The 16,098-nt window shown below is 46.0% G+C and overlaps 1 protein-coding gene across 4 annotated transcripts in view; it reads right to left on the bottom strand.

Moving 5' to 3' along the window:
* MCC (MCC regulator of WNT signaling pathway) overlaps positions 1-16,098 on the bottom strand; it is a 435,968-nt gene that overhangs the window by 270,699 nt on the left and 149,171 nt on the right. The window contains exon 1 of one of the 4 annotated variants that reach the window (XM_082723704.1): positions 923-1,563. The exons of the other annotated variants lie outside the window; for them this stretch is intronic. Within the exon in view, the coding sequence (XP_082579830.1) occupies positions 923-979 (57 nt within the window). The 5' untranslated portion in view covers positions 980-1,563. Of the gene's footprint in view, positions 1-922; positions 1,564-16,098 lie in introns of those variants that run through there. 4 annotated transcript variants of the gene reach the window in all.

Here is a 16,098-nt window from a genome sequence, read left to right on the forward strand (position 1 = left end):
GACACGAGTCACACGGACTCCCTCCTCTCCTTCCAGCGCCCAGTTTTGTAGGTTTTCCATCGCACTTCTCAGGTATTCAAAGCCGCGGGTGGCAGTAGTGGGGGGGGGGGGGGAATGTGCCCGAGGCATCCCTAAAGTCATCAAAAAAGGTGGCTTTGAGCATCTTACCGCTCACATATTTGCATACCGTTTGATGTAGCTGTAATTTCAAAGCAAGTCTCCCAACATTCAAGTGGGTAGGTTACAGTGAGAGCCAGGAATTGCAAAAGCGCTCGCCTCAAAGACTCAGGAGTCCAGTCCCGGGCAGGAAATAAAGTTCTAAGCGGCTTTGATGTGCTTCTTCCTCCCCACCTCCCTCCCCAGCGCGGGTCGTTCCTCTCCGCCGACGCGAGACCACCGTGCCCGAACTGAACCAAACGCATCGCACGTGGGAGCCAAGTGGCAGACTTCAAAATCCGCTGCGCTCCCCCAGCCCCACCAAATTAGTTCGCCCCGGCGGCGGCTCGCCTTCGGATCCCCGACTGCAACCAAAAGGAATGTCGAACATAAACTGGGGGGGGGGGGGGGGGGACCGGGGCGGTAAGGGACCGGGGCGGTAAGGGACCGGGGACCCAGATGCGCGGAGAGCGGAACGCCTTGGCGCCGCGGTGAGAGCTCGTTTCTTTCTGAAACCTCTCGGCTCAGACTGAATTATCAAGCCAGTTCAGGTCATTTCCTGAGTAGCACTACAAGTTAAAACAAGATCCAAAAAAAAAAAAAAAAAATCTATTAATCTTTAATTGCGCTGCCTCCAGCCTGGGAGCACGAGGGGGATGGGGTGGAGGGCTGGGGGAGACTGGGAGGAACGGGCCGCAGGGAGGGGGCGGTTGTCGAAAGGCAAATGCCTAAGAAGCCGGAGCTCCCGACCTCAGCTGTTCCTTACCTCACTTAGCTCGGCCGAGGAGTCGTTTCCATATTTCATGGCAACTCCAGAATTCATGACTGCACTTTTCAGAGCCGAGCTCCTCCTCCTCCGGGTCTCGGAGCTTCTGACTTGGGCTTACCGGGCTCGAGATCCGCCGCTTGATCCCTTCTGGCACATTTTAGTCTAGACAGCCATTTTCACCCAAGACAGTGGGGGAAACCCCCAAGGAAGGATGCGTGCTCTCCTGGAAGGCGCGGATCCGGCTCGCGTTTCACCGACGAGCCATTGCCGCAGGAGGCTCGGTGGCGTGGCGCGCTCGCAGCTGCTGCAGCGGCCGAGCCGGCGCGGGGACCCGCCCGCGCGCGCCCACCGCCCGGTCCCGGGGCACTGCCACCCTCGGCGCTGCCTCGCCGCTCCTACGGGGTCTCGCCGCCCCTCATTACCCGGCTGCGGGGCACCTCCCAGCAGGAACCGGCACCCCCAGAAGGCTTCGGCGAGCTCCCGAAGAAACCAGGGCGACGGAGCGAGGGGCGTCCGCGCCTCGGGCTCCGGGGAGGGAGAGAGCTAGAGAGAGCCGGCGCGGGGTTGCACTTCACGCCGAAGTTTCCCTTTTGAATCGTCTGGAGTTGTAAGTGGTTTCTGATTGAACACAGCTGTCTAGCTGCGCGGTGCGCCGAGGAGGCGGGGCCAGGAAGAGAAAGGGCGGGGGGCGGGGTGGGAGGGAGGGAGGAGGCCGAGCGGAGGGGACCGTGCGGGGGAGAGCAGGCATCCTTCCAGCTCTCTGCGATAGTAATTACAGGACCCAAGTCCAGGAGGAAGAGAAGAAACAGGAAAAGCCACCTGAGTAATTGTGCAGGAAAAAAAAAAAAATTTTTTTTTTAATTCCTCCTAGAAGCCACTTTCCATGATTTAATAAGGTCAAGACCCATCTGAACACTGTACATCAGGCAGCGCTGTGCACTTCCCATGCTACATTAAGATTTTACAAGAGTGTGGAGCGGTCATTTTCCCTGAACCGTCTAAAGTCAACACCGAGGGTGTAAATTCACGGTCAAACTCCCTCTCTGTCGCTGGGGCAGATTATGTTTTCTGCACGTCGGTAAGAAAGACGAAGATGCCCCATCCCTTGAAAGAGATATAAAATAGGCTTCAATTTCCCATCCTCCCCAACCGCAGACCATTCTTTTAAGTATTACATTTCCCAACCTCCTCAACTCCCATACGTTCCTTAAAAATCACACTGCTCACCTGAACAGAGCTGGGTTTGTGTTTCTGGGGTTTGGAATATGAATCAGAAAAGATTTAACCAACTGTTACATCCCGTGGACTCCTGGAATCAGAGCTCCTGTCAGCTTCGAGTTTCCTTGCGGTAAAAGCATCCCTGTCTAGGGAAGCGGGAGGGGAGGGGTTTTCTCTCCATAAAGCTTCAAGTCCCACTGTACTTGAAATACACTGAAAAAGGTTCTGATCCTTAAAACGGGTCTGCTGCATTGCTTAGGAGGCCTCATCAGTCTCTTTCTACACGTTGGGAACAAAATGCCTCCATCCCCAGTGACAGACTTGGCATTTCCTAGAGCCTTCTATGAAAAAGCCATTGTATTGTTAATTTTCAAGGTCTTTTTTTTTTTTTAATCAAATAGGATGTTTGTTTTGCTCTTTAAGAAGGAGCAAAGAGCTTGACCATTTGCATTTATCTTCTAGCCCAGCTGTCTTCCTAGTGAGTTCATTCATTGCCTGATGGAGGCACTACTGGGATAAAGAGTTTGCTGCTTTGGGGGAGCCCTGGTTCCAAAGTTCTGGGTCACTGCCAAACTAGAGCACGTTGGGAGAAACTCTGCTGTGTGGGGAGAGGTTAAGAAGCCACATTTCTTTTTCTTTTCTTTCTTTCCTTTTTTTTTTTTTTATAAGATTTTATTTATTTATTTGACAGAAAGAGATCACAAGTAGGCAGAGAAGCAAGCAGAGAAAGAGGAGGAAGCAGGTTCCCTGCTAAGCAGAGAGCCTGACGAAGGGCTCGATCCCAGGACCCTGGGATCATGACCCGAGCTGAAGGCAGAGGCTTTAACCCACTGAGCCACCCAGGTACCCCACATTAATTTTTCTTATTTACTCATTAAAACCTACGGAGAACTGGGGCACCTGGGTGACTCAGTTGGTGAAGCTCCGCCCCATGCTGGGTGTAGAGATTACTTAAAAATAAAATCTTTAGGGGAGCCTGGGTGGTTCAGTCAGCTGAGTGTCTGACTCTTGATTTCGGCTCAGATTGTGGTCTTGGGGTTGTGAGATGGAGCCCCAAGTCAGGCTCCACACTCAACAGGGAATCTGCTGAAGATTCTCTCTCTCCCTCTGCTGCCTTCGGCCCGCCCCTCCCCCACCGACCGCGTCTAGCCCCTATGTGGTACACTCTCTCTCTCAAATCAATCAATCTCTTCCCCCAAAAAATTAAAATTAAAAAATTAAATCTTTAAAAATCATTCAAAAAGGGGCGCCTGGGTGGCTCAGTTGGTTGGACGACTGCCTTCGGCTCAGGTCATGATCCTGGAGTCCCGGGATCGAGTCCCACATCGGGCTCCCAGCTCCATGGGAAGTCTGCTTCTCCCTCTGACCTTCTCCTCACTCATGTTCTCTCTCACTGTCTCTCTTTCAAATAAATAAATAAAATCTTTAAAAAAAAAAAATCATTCAAAAAACCATCCGAGAAATGAGCGTGTGTGCTTTAAGATGCCGATGGTGGTGAATATAAAAATATAAAGGAGACCTAAACACTAACCCGTCCATAAGGTGTGTATCATCTCATAAAACACAAAGAAAATGTCAGTTCTAGATAGAAAATAAAACTTACCGTGAGAGCAACAGAAATAAAGATCTACTACAGTTCAGAGGAGAAAATAGGATTTTGGTGGGACTGAACTGCAGGGGGACTGTGAAGGGATCTTAGGATAGGCAGCATGTGAGTTGATATCTGAAGAATGGCTGAATCCAGCAAAGATAGGGGGTAAGAGGAAGGCACCCCAGAGAGGGGGACCACTGTGAAAGTATGGATGGAGGCTGGAATGCGCCAGGTGTGTGTTGAGAATAGCGGGTGTTCTATTTTAGAGTGGAACCTGGTTTAGGGAAGTGAGTCGAAGCCAGATCATGGACAGTTCTGAGTGACAAGCTAAAGAAATGAAACTTCAGATAAGCAATGGAGAGCCACTAAAGTCTTCTCAGCACAGAAATAATAAGATCAGAGCTGTGCTTTGAGACTTTCCAGTGGATCTGTACCACACTCGTGAGTAACTTACATAAATTCAAATAGACGAACGGTGAGCGTGATATTGGCGTTTAAAGAAACATATTTTTCATACTAGATGGCCCCTAAAAGCAAGCAGATGACTTCATCTGGTGTTCAACCAAAAGAAAGTGATCTGTTCCAAGACTGGAGGAAAAACTGGCAGTGTTGAACTTATTAAGAAGCCGTATGGCTGAGATTCTGCTTTATGGACAATATGAGGCATTTTCAAGACTAATGGTGACTATATGGAATTTTTTCTTAAACAGTGACTTTTTTTCTAAGTTTTTTTTTTTTTTTAAGATTTTATTTCTTGGGGCACCTGGGTGGCTCAGTGGGTTAAAGCCTCTGCCTTCAGCCCAGGTCATGATCCCAGGGTCCTGGGATCAAGCCTGGCATCGGGCTCTCTGCTCAGTGCAGAGCCTGCTTCTCTCTCTCTCTCTCTCTCTCTGCCTGCCTCTCTGCCTACTTGTGTTCTCTGTCAAATAAATAAATAAAATCTTAAAAAAAAAAAAGATTTTATTTCTTTAGGGCACCTGGGTGGCTCAGTGGGTTAAGCCACTGCCTTTGGCTCAGGTCATGATCTCGGGGTCCTGGGATCGAGTCCCGCATCGAGCTCTCTGCTCGGAGGGGAACCTGCTTCCTCCTCTCTCTCTCTCTGCCTGCCTCTCTGCCTGCTTGTGATCTCTCTCTGTCAAATAAAGAAATAAAATCTTTAAAAAAAAAAGATTTTATTTCTTTATTTGACAGAGACAGACACAACAAGAGAGGGAACATAAGCAGGGTGAGTGGGAGAAGGAGAAGCAGGCTTCCTGCCGCAGGGAGCCTGATTCAGGGCATGATCCCAGGAACCCAGGATCATGACCTGAGCTGAAGGCAGGCGCTTAACCACTGAGCCACCCAGGAGCCCTTAAGATTTTTTTACTTACTTATTTGAGAGAGAGAGAGATAGAGAGCACAAGTGGGAAGGAAGGTCAGCAGGGAGTACCACCCAGGACACCAACATCATGGTCCAAGCCAAAGACTTGGCCAAATGAGCCACCCAGGCATCCCAAACAGTGACTTCAATACTTAACCACCACAGAAGGTACACTCCATGACAGTCAGGCAATAGTGAAGGTAGAAGGTTGAAAGTGGAAACAGAGCATGCCAATTAGACTATCCCAGTAGCCCAGCAAAAGTCAACAAAGGTCTGAACTAAGTTGGGCAGTGCAAATGGAGGGGAAGGGTCAGATGGAAGAGATTCTGTGGAAGAGAGTAGACAGAAACTGTGGTGGGAGAGAGAACTTAAATATGACTTATAGATCTAGAACGTGGCTGAATGGGGTTTCAGGCAATGTCCTCAACAAAAATAGGGAACTATGTGTGACATACCATAAGTCTGAGGTGGCAACTGGGTATTCAAGGGGAGGCATTCAGCAAGAAGCTTGACATGGAGCTACAGAGATACATCAGGGTTGAGATGGAAATGAACGCTTGGGATGATCCCTATTAGAACAATTAATAAAACCATGAAATCGGGTAAGGTTGCCAGGAAAGAGAGAACAGAGAAAAAAGATCTGAGTATATTATGTTAAATAAGAAGGTCTTTTCATCCAGGGGAATGAATAAAAGAGGAGAAATAGGAAGATAACCAGAGCAACTCTGCGTCTGGGAGTCGAAGGGAGGTGTTGTCGAGACAGAAGAGGCAGCATCTGTATTATGAGCGAGAGAGGGGGCAGAAGCCTGAAAACTGATAAAAAGAACATTTCAAAGACATGAATGTCCTTCAAAGAGAAATGTCTACAAAGCTAAGGAGACAGAATGTAGATTACCACAGGGAATGAGGAAGAACGGGGCAGGAGGATGGGCAGTAACCATACGTGACTCTTGCCATATTTGACGATGACAGGAAATCAGGAGACGCGAGAGATTCTCAGAACAGGGAAGCAACATTGACTAGAGGGCAGGAGGGGAGATTAGTAGTCTGCGGCTAAGAGAAACCCTGGAGAGAGAGAAAAAAGATGCAGTAAAGTTCCGGAAAAGGGAGGAAGGGAAAAGGCCAAGGACCCAAACCATGAGATTAGCTTTGGATAGTCTTGGAGAGGCAGAGGGTTCTGATGTTTCTTTGTCTTTTCTTCTTCAGCAGTTAAAGTTGCAAGAGCTGGAGAATTTACAGACTAGTAAGGAGAAGCCTTCCGGCATGCATACCAACTCACGGCACTGATTTCAAGAGTCATCCAAGTTTCTCTGTGTGATTGTGGAGGGGAGATGAAGACTAATAATAACTCATAATTAAATTTTACCTTAATGAAGGGAGGACTATAAAGCTGTCTGTCGATGCAAGAATACAGCGTCTGTGATCCCGACATCTGAAATTGTTCCAGCATGGGTGAAAGGCTGGTGGGACACACTGAAGGCCAGTAGTATGTAGAGAACAGTTTCATACCATGAAGGGAAGTCCAGTTCGTTTTCTTCCAATCTAAGATTCCATGAAAGTCTAGAATTTAAATATTTTGTGATTTTTCCTGACCTCTTAGTCTAGTCAGAAATCAGACTGGGAATCTGTACTATCAAGAAAGCTAAGAGAGTGCTGTACCCAAGACCAAACACCTGAGAAATGCAAAGAGCACCTCAGCGTGTCGTCGTGTCATCTCAACACACCAGAGGGAAATAGAGCCCCACGTGCATTTCCAGTGTCATTGGAAAACAGCCTCAAGATCAGCACGCACCGTCGTTGACCAAGTGTACAGCTGGGAATGCCTGCAAATCCTCCTGTACTGTGGCTGCCCCAATGTGATCCCTCTTGAAGGGCTTCTCCAAACTCTGCTTCAACACAGAGTAAGTCCCTCTCAAGAGGTGGGAGCAGGAGGTGGCAGCTGGGTTTATCAGGATCAGAGAGCAGGTCTGGGAGGAGGAGGAAAACCTGCTTTCCAATTGGGCAAGACCTTGGATTCCCTTCCTTCCTGGGCTTTGTCTGCCCTAGAGGCTAATCTCTTCCCATCTGATCTCTGGGCCACGAGGAGGCAGCAGGCCTGGGACAGTTTTCGGGAAGGCAGAGGTGGCCGTTTGCCTGAGCAGATGCATCTGTGTGCGGGTGACACGTTCCAGCCTCCCCAGCACTGCCTTCTGTTGGCAGGGGCAGTCCAGTCCCTCTGTGTACAGCTGCTGATCTCAGTGAATTTCTACACATTCAGGATAATATTCTGGGTCGTGTCTGGGTAAAATTTTAGGACCTCAGCATTCAGGAAACGGACTGAAACTTTGGGACTGGCTGACCTACGCCCCTGTCTCTCCTCCTTGGGTGTCCAAGCTCCCCCTGCTCTGTGCTAAGTCAGGCTTGTCCTCCTCCAGCCCCAACAAGGGTCTTAACTCCCAAACTGTTCCCTTCTCTCTTAAGTCTCTTAACCTAAACACAATGTTGATACCTCAGATTTTAGGAAGAAAGCCTTCTACTTAAGCTCATTCACATGAAGGTGAAAAACACTCATAACCTTCTCAACCAAGCACAAAGCATTTGCATTGTAGAAAAAGAATGCTTTTAAATAATGCTCAATTGGTGGGATTTCCTGAAGAAGAAAGTGACTTTTCAGAGGAAAAGGAGATTTCAAACCTGTGGGGTTGCAGGAAGTCCCAAACCCCTAATTCCTTAAGGGTCATAAAAGTCAGGGAGCCCTCAAAGTGTACACCCAAAAGAATTTCCTGCCCTAACTCTGTAAGCCTATCCCATGGTCCCACCCCCAAGAGTCCAAAAATGCTCTCACTCACTCAACTCCTGTGGCCCTCTGCTCAGTCACCAACACAGCTCTACTTTCAGGAGATGGGCCAGGCCGGACTCCCAGGTTGGGAGCCTCCCAACAGCCTTGCTGACCTGCCCCCTCACAGACATCACTTGCACCAGGCACCACGACAGAAAGGGTCCAGAAAGCATCGCACTGGATAATCTTTGTTTTGGTCTCTGTGTCCTCAGAGAACATTAAAAAACGGGAAGAAATCCTGTCATCACCTCATTCACCCCACATCCCACTTACAGACATGAGGATATGCAGGGTCAGCAAGTTTGTGGTGTTTGTTCCAAAAAAGAAAAGCATCCACTTGTACCAGAAATGGTGCTGTGCCTTGGGATTCAGTAGCGTATGGAACAGAAAAAAATCCTTGCTTTCATAGAGTTAGCGTGCTGGGCATAAAATGGTTAATAAATAAAGAAGATAGTTACAGCTTGTGGTGGGTGTTACCAAGGAATTAAACAGGAGCCGTGATGAGGGAGAGGAGGCCCAGGAAGTAAAGTAGTCAGAGACAGCCTTGACGAGGTGAGGACATTTCTGCAGGAAGGTCAAAAAGGGGCCAATTAGGTAGAAAGTGGGGGAAAGATGACCAGGCAGCGAGAGCAGCAAGTGCAAAAATTCAGGGTCAAGAAAGGACTTCACCTTTCTGGGGAGCCCTCCTACACTGTTGGTGGGAATGCTGGCTGGTGCAACCACTCTGGAAAACAGCATGGAGTCTCCTCAAAAAGTTGAAAATTGAGCTACCCTATGACCCAGAAATTGCACTACTGGGTATTTACCCTAAAGATACAAATGTAGTGGGGTGTCTGGGTGGCTCAGTGGGTTAATCCGCTGCCTTCGGCTCAGGTCATGATCTCAGGGTCCTGGGATGGAGGCCCACATCGGGCTCTCTGCTCAGCAGGGAGCCTGCTTCACTCTCTCTCTCTGCCTGCCTCTCCATCTACTTGTGATTTCTCTATGTCAAATAAATAAATAAAATCTTAAAAAAAAAAAAATACAAATGTAGTGATCCAAAGGGGCACGTGCACCTGAATGTTTATAGCAGCAATGTCCACAATAGCCAAACTATGGAAAGAACCTAGATGTCCATCAGTAGATGAATGGATAAGGAAGAGGTGGCATATATATACAATGGAATACTACACAGCCATCAAAAGAAATGAAATATTGCCGTTTGCAACAACATGGATGGAACTAGAGGATATTATGCTGAGTGAAATAAGTCAATCAGAGAAAGACAATTATTTATGATCTCTCTGATACGAGGAATTTGAGAGGCAGGGTGGGGAGTTGTGTGGGGTGGGGAGGGGAAAAATGAAACATTTTGATTGGGAGGGAGACAAACCATAAGAGACTCTTTTTTTTTTTTTTAACATATTTTTTATTTATTTGACAGAGAGAGAGAGAGGCCACAAGCAGGCAGAGGGGCAGAGAGAGGGGGGAAGCAGGCTCCCTGCCGAGCAGAGAGCCCGATGTGGGGCTCGATCCCAGGACCCTGAGATCATGACCTGAGCTGAAGGCAGAGGCTTTAAACCACTGAGCCACCCAGGCGCCCCAAGAGACTCTTAATCTCAGGAAACAAACTGAGGGTTGCTGGGGGGTAGGGGGAGGGATAGAATGGCTGGGTTATGGACATTGGGGAGGGTATGTGCTATGGTGAGTGCTGGGAAATAGGTAAGCCTGATGATTCACATTGACCTGTACCCCTGGGGCAAATAACACATTAGATGTTAATAAAAATAATTTTTTTAAAAAAGAAAGGGGGCGCCTGGATGGCTCAGTGGGTTAAAGCCTCTGCCTTCGACTCTGGTCATGATCTTGGGGTCCTGGGATCGTGCCCCCCATTGGGCTCTCTGCTCAGCAGGGAGCCTGCTTCCCCCTCTCTGCCTGCCTCTCTGCCTACTTGTGATTTCTGTCTGTCAAATAAATAAATAAAATCTTAAAAAAAAAATAAAGAAAGGACTTCACTTTTCCAATAAATTTCAATACACTTCAAGGGTTTTATTTAATTTAATTTTAAATTTCAATATAAAGGTAGAATGTATGATGGAACCTAATTAAAAGAGTGATGGGGGGTCCAGACAACAGGGTATGTTTCGTTCACAGATTTCATTCTGTGCAGAGAGAGGCCACAGCAACACTGCAAACAGGACTGAGACATGATCTATGCCTGTACAAACTTTACCACTAGGTAACCTAAAAAATAGACAAAAAATAGTTTCTCCTTTGTGGAAGTATTCCTGTGAATAAATGAAGAACTGATAGAAGTGGAATATTCCTATTTTACAACCTCTAATAATTAATACATTTAGATATAAAGCACAACGTCTACTGACATCCCAAAAAAGACACCCCACCAAACACATGACTTCTGATGGAAGAGTAGGATACCACCTCTGAGGCCATCTTAGCTTAGGAATATGTTAAATTAACCACAGGGGTACAATCAGCAAAATCCAGACTATAACTCTACAGAGCAAACAATGCACGTTCTTCAGATAAATTGCAAGGAGAGAGAAAAGCAAGTGAGTGGGTGAGATATCAAGAGAAGGAGAATCCTATAGACAAATCAATCAATCAGTTGTAATGTGTGGGCCTCACTGAGTTAACCTGACTACAAAAAATCATGATATTTATGAGACATTCAGAAATACACTTTTCAGATATTTGGTGATAATAAAAATTATTAGTTTTCAGATGTGTTCATGGTCTTAGGGTTCAACTTTAAAAGAGTCTTTGTCTTTTAAAGATGTAGATTGAAACATCTAGGGGCAAAATGATACAATGTCTGGGATTTGTGTCAGTTGAGCATCTGACTCTTGGCTTCGGCCATGATCCGCTCGCGATCTCATGGGTCATGAGACAGAGTCCCGCTTTGTGCTCCACGCTCAGGGGGAGTCTGCCTGGGATTCTCTCTCTCTCTCCTCCCCCTCTGCCCCTCTCTCTGCACCTGCTCTCTCTTGCTCTCTCTCTCCCTTTCAAACAAATAAATCTTTTCTAAAAAGGAGACAAGGAAATAGATGGGGTTTTCAATGAAAGAGACGGACATGTCTTTTGGCTCTGGAGATGACTAGTGACCATGAGAGAAGCAACTTCACTAAATGGTGGAGAGGGAGAGAAGCTAGATTTGTCTGGATTGAATACTGACTAGGAAGGAAAGTGCAGAGAGAGCACAGAGAGATAGATTTCCAGAAACATGTTGCCCCAGAGCCTCACTTCTACTGAACTATCAGATGAGATCTTGAACCAAAATCCTTTGAGCCTTTCTCCCTGCACTACACCCCTTCAGTCAAGTTATCCTGGAGTCCCTTCTTGGCTGGAATTCGAAACTCTGAGCCGTTACCACGGTGGACCCTTCCTATGTGGGTAACCAAAGTCTGTTCCATTACACTGGGTCTCACCTTATTGTTTATGAGATCAGCCGCATTGCTTTTAGACCCAATAACTTACTGTTGAGAAATAGATGGAAGGCAGTAGATACTTTGGTTAGTCTGCGTTTAAAATTTGCTGAGAAAAGAAATACTTGAAAACTATTTCCGGATTAAATCTCACACATAGAACAAGCAAAAAATCCAGCCTTCTCCAATGGCAAATATAACTCCGGCAAGGAAAGCCCCCCTGGGGTGTCTGTCTGACTCTTTAATTGCATTCATGGGCTGCCTCCCTCCCAGCCTAGGTATTCTAACAACCTAAGTCATTTGGCATCAACATCCCTGACATTATTAGTGGGGAATTCCTAGCTGAGATTCACATCGCATCATTCATGTGATGCTTCAAAAACCTCTTTGCTGTCTGATAAGATATTTTGGAGCCCAATAAATTTCTGTGTCATCCTGTCTTAAATATTCAAAGTATCTTTCCAAACCTTTACTCATTTGTTCTCCAAATGTCTTTAAACTATATTAAATTCTCTATAGAAAGGAAAAATAATCAGTGGAGATTAGGGATTTGGCAATCCAAGAGAGTTTAGAAAAGAAGAAGAAGAAGAAGAAGGTTTTAAATCCTCCCAGGAGTGCTTGCCTATGGTCAATCTCCTGGAGAGGAAAGAAAAAATATATTAAATAGATGCATGAAAATAGATGTAGTAAAATTTGGAGAACATGCTTAAATTAAATGAATTCCAAATGCCTGCCACTGTTATATGTGAGGATCTTTGAGAGGCTAAAATAGCATCATTCCTTTACTCTCTGTTAGCTAGAATATGTTATAGGAGCTGCCCATAAGGAGTAGAGAAATAGTTAATCTAATATGCCTCAGAGACCTAATGACAAAGAAGGCAGTTCGTTTGGCGTCGTCCCAAGCTGATGGGTGAAGAAGGAAGTTCTCAGGCACAGGCTGGGGCAAGTCATCCCTGATTCTGAGTCCACAGGGTGTCAAGGGATAGGCTACCGTGGTAGAGATTTCCCCTGGTGACAAGCCACGGCAGGAGGAGCAAGCTCCCGCCTATCTCTCCCAATCCTCCTCAGTTGTCCTGCATGATTGCCTCATGAGCTCAGACTCTCCCCTCCAAGCAGATGTGGGGTGATCGCCATCTCTAGCCATGCCCCTCACTGGTGCTCCAGTTAATGGTTTCTCATGTAACTACCAGACACTCTCATCAGTCTTGCCATCACCATAAAGCATGTCTAAAACTGAGCTTGTCACATTCCACCAACGACCAGCTTTCATTGCAGCGTGCAAATTTCTGCAAATGAAATCAGAGTTTCCAGTCTAGAAACGTTGGGGTCATTTTCAGCGCCCTCCTCCCTCAGCTCCTTTTCTAGTCATTTAGGCCCTTCTCTCCACTTTTACTGCTAGCAGCATCTTCCAGGCCTTTCTCTTTGTATTTTGGTAACTATAACTTAGCAATATGACTCAACTCCAAATCAGTCTGCATGCTCTAGCTCAGCTATTTTTCTCCAAACTACGGCTTTCAATCATGTCATTGCGCAAGTAAGTCTGTATTTAGAGATTTTTATAAGCTTTATTGAGATATAACTCACACAACCTAAAATGCACTTTAAAAAAAAAATTTACTTATTTATTTGAGAGAGAGAGCATGCACATGAGTTGGGGCGGGGGAGGGAGAGAATCTTCAAGCAGACTCCCTGCTGAGCACAAAGCCCAACATGGAACTCAATCCGATGACCCTGAGATCATGATCTGAGCTGAAACCAAGAGTCAGATGCTTAACGAACTGAGCCACCCAGGAGCCCCAAAATGCACTTTTAAACATGTAGAATTCAATGGTTTTCAGTATATTCACAGAGATGCACAACCATTACCAACTACTGGCTGGATAAATATTAGAAAGTAGAAAAAATTTTCGGTTGGTAAATAACCACTGCCCTGAATCAGAGAGTGCCCACTCCCTGACTAGTTGCTGCCCAGGTTACCCCATTCCGAGCTTCGGAAATTTCCCAGAACTTTCCACAGTTTAGCTGCCAGAGGACCAATATCTGGCACAATCAAGGACTCTAGAAATTTCCTCCATTACTGTGGCTACTCCCTGTTGTCAAGCATTTTAAATGTCACCCTTAGAGAAAATGAAGAGAATCAAAGAATACATTTCTTTATTAAAGATACCCAATTACATGGTTCAGTTAAATGATCGTCATACTCTTACAGAATTTCCTAGCAGCATTTGAATCTGTATCCCCCAACGCCTTTACCACTCCCCAAATATGAAACCCATTTAAGGTTCCACATACTTGACAATGCTAATCTATCTTTCCTTTCCAGGTCAAGTCTTTTTTTTTTTTTTAATTTTATTTATTTGGTGGGGTGGGGGGGGAGGTTCATGGAGGGGCAGAAGGAGAAGCAGAGTCCCTGCTGAGCAGGGAGCCTGATGTGAGCCTTGACCCCAGCGCCCCAAGATCATGACCTGAGCCAAAGGTAGAACCTCTACTGACTAAGCCACCTAGGTGTCCTTTTCTGTTCCTTTCTGTTTGTGTCTCATACACTTAGGACCTTTCTCGGATTTAATGCTACAGAATTAATGAAAATATTTGACTTATTTTCCCAGTTATTAGGAACCCAGCTATTTGAATGCACCATCAACCTCCTTTTGGCCCTTCAGAGCCTGTTTTATAAGAGTCTATGGCACATGAGAAAGTGTTCACACGCCACTATCCAAACTCATGAAAGCTACTCTATTTTTCCCTCATATCCAAAATAGTAAGTTTTTGCCCCCTTTCTCCATACAACTCATGTTTAACACTCTTTATTTATTATTTTCAAACACCCTTACTGGCAACAAGGACGGAGAGAGAAATGTATCTCATGAGAAAGAAAAGCTAACCCTAAGATGCAAACAGCTGTTATTTGGGGGGATTTAGAAATTTGAAGAATGAGAATAGATGACAACTCTGATTTTCTTTTACTTTCCATAAGGCAGGCCCCTCCTCCAAAAGTGAACATCTCTCTAGCTCTTTGAGACAACAGCGACAGAACGACGTCTTTTCATATTCAGTCTTGCTTTCATTCAAGAAATATTTATCAACTACCATATGTCAAGCATCTTGCTAAGTACTAGGGAGATAGTGGTGACTAAAAAGAGATACCAGCATTGCCTTCCATCGGTCCCTGAGGCACGTTGTGGTGGCATGCAAAGAAGTCCCCAATCTTTACAGCTCCTTGTCCACATGTCCTTGTTTGTAACTTTGCAGTGCTCTCCCACTCCGATTCTGGACTTGTCTGTGTGACTTACTTTGGCCACTAGAATAAGCCAAAAGTAATGGTGTTCCTGAGCCCCCTCCAGAGCCTTTCACTTGTCCTTGTGCACATCTGCCACTACCATGAGAGTGCACCTGAGCCAGCTTTCTGGAGGATGAGAGACAGGTGGAGCAGTTGCCTCAGTCTAAGGTCAGCAGCCAGCCAGCTTATCCCCAGATATATGGGGAACTCCACCATCTACACCCAAGAACAGCAGTTGTCTTGCCAACCTGCTGCTGACTCCAAATATGAGCCATAAACCCTCACTGCAAAGTGCCACTGAGATTTTGTGGTGTTTTATTCCACAGCGTTAGGTGGCAACAGAGTACGGATACATCACTTAATCATAAAAAATAAACCTAAAATGAGAAGTTGCAACGTGTGTTCTGAAGGCCTGGAGTGTAGAGAGGTGAGCATACGGGAGAGCTAGATTATGCCTAGGCAGGTGGAGAGTAGAGGTCAAAGAACCCTTCTTCAAGGAAGGAATGTGTGGGCTAAGATCTAGAGGATGTGTAGAAGTGGACCAGGTGAAGAATGGGAGAAAGGTTGTTTAGGTCCCTGAAATAGCATGTGCAAAGGCCTTGCAGGGAAGGAATAGAGGCAGTGAGATGGTATGAGAAGGCTGGTGTGGTTGGAACATGGAGATAAGGGGACAAGGCAAAGAAATGAGCTGGACGCATAGACAGTGACTTATAAATCTTATAGAATACATGAAGGGTTTCAGACTCAACTCAAAGAACAAGGGAGAACTACCAAATAGTTTCAAGATGGTAATAATGTTCTTCTCACATGCTTAGCTGTCCCGGCAGTGGATAGGGAGTTTTTCAACCATCCACCTTGAAATTTGCTCCAAAATTTCACAAGTTAGCTCTAAAACAAAGGTACCATTCACCCACCCCTTTATTTAATGAACATTTATTAAGAGTGTTCAATGGGGAATGAATATATGATTCAGAGATTAAGTGAAGGAAGGAGCCAGGGCCAAGCAATCTGGTGTGTACTGGAGAGACCCAAAGACAGAAGTCCTGCCCTTGACATGCCCACCGTCTAGGAGGGAGATGAACACAAAAACAAGATGTCCTTGCTAACCCAGAGGTATATGAACCATGTGCTTTAAAAGCACAGAGAAGGAATCAAAATCTGTGAGGGCCAAGTTCCACATACTGGAAAAAAATGGGCTTGAGGAAACCACAGTTCCTATTCTGGCCTAAGAGTTTCTGTCCTATCTGATGCTGACGCATGAGTGGGCAGCTGGGCTGGAGACACAGGAGAAATAGGGGGCAAATAATAGTGAGAGACCCAGGACACCTTCCTCCTTGGAATTGCGTCTCCTAATCCAGACATTACAAGTCGGTGTTAGCACTTGGTTATTTTCTTAGATTCCTATTGTTTGGGGATGTTCTTTGTGCATCCTTTTGTGGAAACCACAGTGTCTGAAAAGATACCTTAATTCAAAATAGATACTG

Source organism: Mustela nivalis (assembly GCF_964662115.1).
Source record: "Mustela nivalis genome assembly, chromosome: 3".
NCBI lineage: Eukaryota > Metazoa > Chordata > Mammalia > Carnivora > Mustelidae > Mustela > Mustela nivalis.